The sequence below is a fragment of the Vigna umbellata genome, chromosome 7, assembly GCF_029865625.1.
Source record: "Vigna umbellata cultivar VRB3 chromosome 7, Vumbellata_1.0, whole genome shotgun sequence".
NCBI lineage: Eukaryota > Viridiplantae > Streptophyta > Magnoliopsida > Fabales > Fabaceae > Vigna > Vigna umbellata.
This window is the reverse complement of record NC_142171.1, coordinates 14,066,781-14,072,618: the sequence shown is the minus strand read 5'-3', so window position 1 is coordinate 14,072,618 and position 5,838 is coordinate 14,066,781. Positions and strand designations below refer to the sequence as shown.

Sequence of the window (5,838 nt, the reverse complement as noted above, 5' to 3'; positions counted from 1 at the left end):
GATTCTCATTGTCTACTTGAGCTATCTTGCCACATGCTATTTTAATAGGGTTCTTCCTGCACCCTATCAAATTTCTTGCTGCACTCCATCATAGAAATATTTGAAAATTTTGATCTGGAATAGGGGTGTGGTTTTTCCAGAATCGATGAGTGTCTTCTGGAAAATTATTTCCGAAATTGGTCTAATATGTTCTGACAAGTAAAATCCTAAAATTCACATATTAATGGTGTCTAAGAAGAAATTTTATAGGAGACATGAAGAAACAGTCCTTTAATATGTTACTAGTATACTGGACCAAGAACATATAATCAAGTTAACCCCTAATGAAAAACAAAATGAAAATACACTAATTTCCTTGTGTATTATAGCCCCTTAATCTCTTTTATCATTTAATTATGCTCAAACCAATAATAAAAATATGCAAACATGATAAAGATATTAAAGTATGAGTTTCCAATGTAAAAGAGTTTTACATTTATGTTAACTAATATTGAATATAATATATTATAGTATGTTAAAATATTAATAAATATAGGTCTTACTATTCTTTGATAGTTATAATACAGTATAGACCAATTAAATTCTAAAGTTATAAACTTACATCTGGTACTATAATTGCACAAAATTCTAAGGTAGTGCAAGTATATATGAGATATAAATATATATAGTAGTTTATCAAATTGCTTTTACGCAAAGTTAAAATCAAGTTAACAAATAAAAAGGTTCTAAAGAATAGTCATTTACATTTGCAAGGGACAAGAGCATCATAGGCTTTTAATAATATCAAACCCTCAATCTCCTTTTATCTTCAAAAAGACAATCAAAATTATTCTTTTAAATTTGATTTTTCAAACCAAAAAGTGGAGTTGATTATAGTTCTAGCTTTCTAAAATTTCATTAAACAGAAGATGACATTACATAGTTCAACAATAAGATTTCCAATTTTTCAGTTTATAAAAAGCTATTAAGGAGAGTAAGTATTTAACACTTATAATTTATTACCTCTGTCAACTTTTTATAAAACTGAATTAACAAATCTAATCTTTGAATCATATAACATCATCATGATCACTATATACCTCATGTGCATGTGTGCATCTATGAAAAAAGAAATCCTTATTGTGCTCTCATGACTTCTTCCTACTTCTTTGAACCCCCAGAACTTTCAACACAAACAAAACACACAAACGTATATATATATATATATATACAAATATGTTTATGTATATGTATATATATGTGTATGATACGACTCTTGACAAATCTGATGAGTTATAGAACATAAATGAACTATGCAATTGCAGAAGCATTAAACAAAAAGAAGACTCAACCATTACTTTTTGCAAAATGCAGGTACAACCCAATATACTTAATTACATTAGGCCTTAGCAATCTGCGACATTGAAAGCTATCAAAACACGTAGAGTTCAGCCAATTCCTCCAAAGACTCAGAACTAAACTTAGGATCTGCATTTTCTAGCATCCACAAAAGATGATCAAAGAGAACCACCTCACAGTTCACCACCAAAACACTACTCTCATCACTACCCTTTGGCTTTGACTTGTTGATAAGTTCATTCAGAAGAGGATGATTCAGATATTTTTTGCTGATCACATACCGTTTTCTTGTGCTACCAACAAACACTGTTTCACAATGTTCATCTTCTTGCATGCCATGGCCACCCCATATGTCTTCTTTTGTGGATTTGGACCTCAGGCTACTGTATGATGAAGATCTCCCTAGCTGCCTTGACAAACTCTTGCATTTTCTGAGTAAAAGATTGATCTTTTTCATGCTTCTTTTTCTTCTGGTGTGTGTGTGTTTATTTCATATTTAAATGAGGGAGAGGGTTGGTTAAGAAGAAAAACCAATGGATGATGAAGAGAAAGAGGGACAAAGAGACTTAAAATACACTCACAAAAAGTGTGTGAGGTACTTTTACTGAGAGAAGTGGGTGCAAAGTCATTGTTTTCCGGTGCTGAATTGTGGGGTCAGTTTGCAACCAAACATTTTTAGTGACACAAACAAGTCATCTTTTGATAAAATTTTAGGCTAATAGTTTTAACCTTCAACCACATCAGACAAACAGACACAACTGAAGCTCTGGTCACTCATCACTGATCATGGCATCCATTGTTTTTCTAAAACCATCTGCTTCTCAGCAAGGACTTCAACCCCACTACTAGTGCCCATGTCACCCCAAAGGGAACAGTTTCAATTAAACAAACAAAAAAGATTCATAGAATGGAACATTTTGCTAAATTGTTCATATTTTTTTCATAAAAAATGTGATTGAATGTGATTTTAGCAGATACAAGCCTGCGACAAATTTAATAGTACTGACAGACATAAGTGTTGATTTGTGCTTTAAATGAAAATAACTTTTGATACATCACACAGACTAGAGAAAACTCAGTGTACTGATGTGTCAAGGTACAAATTGTAAAAGATGCTTAATGCATTAGCATAAATAATGAGTATCAAATTTTCACTTTTCCTAACAAAACTCAGTACCAAACTTATTACTGCACCATATATAAGAAGAATTGGGAAGCCTTGAAAGAATTTGAGTTTCAATTTTCAGGTGAAATATTAAGAAAAGAGTAATCCATTGTGGTGGCGTCGACGTAAAATTTTTAGTAACCAAGTTGCTTGTAAGCACTTTTACAAAACAGGGTTGGTTGGACTGTTCAAAGAATCTAGTCTCTTCTGTGGTACAAGGAACATGGTCATTCCATAAGCTCTTATCATCTTTGCCACTCTACAAACCAATAAGATTGGTGCATGACATGGATACTCCAAGATAACATTTAAGATAAGAAGAGTCAGTATTCTGACATGTATTTAAAATGTGCTATTTCGCAAAGATGTTTTTGTTTCTATGTTCTAAATATCTTTATGGTTTCATCAAATATAGAAACTGGGAGCCATGACATTAATGTCCCACACGAATGGACCCTTGACTAGGCTCTCTGTCTTGTGTGGCAGATGCTTAAGGTTGTCCATGCAACTATTCGTCCCAAAACATCTCACTTTCTTCTTTTCTGACTTTAGGGCCTTCTTTGTTTTTGGTTTCAATTAGAACACTGTAATTGTTCCAACCAAAGATGGTAGGAGTAAACAATGGGTTGCAGTAGTTCAATAATTATTTCATTTTCAACTTGCAGGCACAACTCATCCAAAGCTTACGCTAACACTAAATTTTGTCCAGTTCTAAAACCCATATCTAAATGGTTCTTTGTCTTTTAACATTATTTATACTTTTCAATATTTGAAGCATAAAGATAGGCTTAATTACTTAATTTTAGTGAACCATGTATGAGATCAAATGTTTGCTCTATGCTGTGAAGTATCATTTTAATCAATGAAAGCTCAACTTCTTGAAAAGTAGTATATCTCTTCATTTAACTATTTGAGATAACAAATATCCATCTTCACCTTATGCTAAATTCAATGAAAGCCTTCAAGATTTAAATTCTAATAAGTAACTAGTTGACTATTCAAATTGTGTCGAAAATCTTGTATCAATCAGATATTTTATAAGTTGATTTGATAAAAGTGAATTAAATTTAAAGTTCACTTATTAATTAAGATGGTATTAGAGTTATAAGAATTTACCTTAGTTGAAATTTGGATCTATATAATTTTCTCGATTCTCACCTTCGATGATCTCGACGTAAAGAGGTATGTTGGAGAAAAATCTTACTTTACAAAACTTTATGAAAATGAGTTAAGTTTAAACCTATTATCTTAATAAGTTGTTTATATGATTATGCAGATTGGATTTAGTTATCTCTTGGTAACTTCAACTTTAAATGAAGATAAAGATAATTACACTTTCTTCCCTATCAACACAAGATGATGCACTTCCCTTAACAATAAAACATGAGCATCCTCTACAATTTGTGATGACAACCAAATGGTTTCACTTGCTTTAGATTCTTTAAAAAATGTAAGAATTCCCAACTGATTTCATCTTACATAATGCACAGAAAGCTTCATAAATTAGACATTGATTAAAGACATGTAAAGAATACTTGGTTTAATTTAGAATTGGCACAAGAATAGGTGCAAAATGCATAATCAATTAGGTGGATAAAGGTATAGTTGCCAGGTAAGTTTCACATAACAGAACAAGTTTATGAATGACAGAAGCAATGGAATTTATGATAGGAAGCATTTTGAAATGGAGTCAAAGAAGTAATGAGATAAGTGGGACACCTTTGGTGTAATCCATGGCTTTCCACATTTGGTATCTAGTTGATATTGAGCCAGCTAAGGATTGACACAACACAAATACAACAAAGGTTTTATCATTATCAAATATCTTCAACAATAGAAAATCTCTCTCTCAAGGAACTTCAATTTAAACACCAATAATTTTTCTTTTAATGCGTGTTTTCATTTGTTTATGTAGATTTCCAACTCATTATTGATTAAAAACTTCTAAGGTACTAATAATCCTTATGCAAGTTGCCACAAATTTTTCAATTATTGATGTTTCTTGCTTTTTCCCAATTTTTAGAATACTTTTTTTTATATATATATAAAGCTGTGTTAGACCCATCTAATCTAAGTCCAGTCAAGTGGAATTGTTTAAAATGTTTATTTCTTTTTTCTTATTAGATTCTCGATTTCATATTAAGGATCAAAAAAACTCACGTAGGGTACAAGTAGCAATTATCTCATATTTATCTTGTGAGGAAAAATATATGTCTTATTATTTCTTTTATTTGTCTGTTTACTTGTGAGGTAGGTACCTATGTATTGTTTTATACTATGGATATTTATAAATCATTTTAAATTTTTTATTTTAAATAATATTTTTTAAATTTTTCTTTAAAATACAAATGTAAATAGTTTTTTGTTTATCCTAAAATATAATCCAAATAAAATAGCATCATAAAATACTGGTATAAATAAATTTCTCCTTTGTACGAAAAATAAATAAAAATAAGTTATATATACAACAAAGTATGAAGTTAAATGAAATTAATCTCTTTAAAAACAATTTTGATTCAATAAATCTAGATAAAAATATGAATCTATAAAGTTAAATTCTAAACAATTTTTCAGTTGCTAATATTTTTTTCTTATAAATAACTTTATTACGATAGTTCGATTTAACAAAATTCAAAGAAAAATTATTAACTACTTCATTGTTAAGATTAAAATTAATAATAAATAAGATTTTATTAGTTGATATAAAATGAAAATTATAAATAAATATATATGGGTGAGTATTTGTGAGTATGGATAAACACAACTTGTGTCTACCTTATCAAAAAATAATTAAAATAGTCATAGAGATGTGCTATTAATGGATATCCATTATAAATATCTACTTTTATATTTATTGTGAAGTCTACGTGCAAATAACAACAAGAATGATTTTTTGTTGTTGTGATCTCTACTTGAGATCTTGTTTAAAGAAAATCAAACTCAAAGAAATACTAATATTTTTAAAAATAATTTATTTCCTTGAGATTTTATATGGTTCAATGAACTATGCTTTTTGATGGTTAGATGTGTCATTTTGACTGAAATGTTTGGTCAAAAACGAGAGAAAGAAAGCTGTAAATTTCTTGCAATCGTTTTCTAGCAAGAAAATGTACTGAAATGTTCTCTATGATTGCACCATGAAAATGATATCTCATCTTTAGTTTGATGCACAAAAACTATCACATGACATTCCAAAATGACAAGAAGATGATACATTAATTTCCTTTCAAACAAGTTATTTTTCACCCTTTTAGTCCAACCACTCAATTTGTTAGTAATCTAACACAAACTTGTTCTATTCAAGTCAATGAAAAATACAAAATTTTTAGCTTAAA

The 5,838-nt window shown here is 29.6% G+C and overlaps 1 protein-coding gene across 1 annotated transcript; it reads right to left on the bottom strand.

Annotated features, from left to right (window-relative positions):
• Positions 1-1,309: 1,309 nt before the first annotated feature.
• LOC148195197 (auxin-responsive protein SAUR78-like) lies at positions 1,310-1,951 on the bottom strand. The gene has a single exon (XM_088094903.1). It carries the CDS (start codon positions 1,793-1,795, stop codon positions 1,412-1,414), a length of 384 nt encoding a protein of 127 aa, XP_087951029.1. The 5' UTR covers positions 1,796-1,951; the 3' UTR covers positions 1,310-1,411.
• Positions 1,952-5,838: the final 3,887 nt, after the last annotated feature.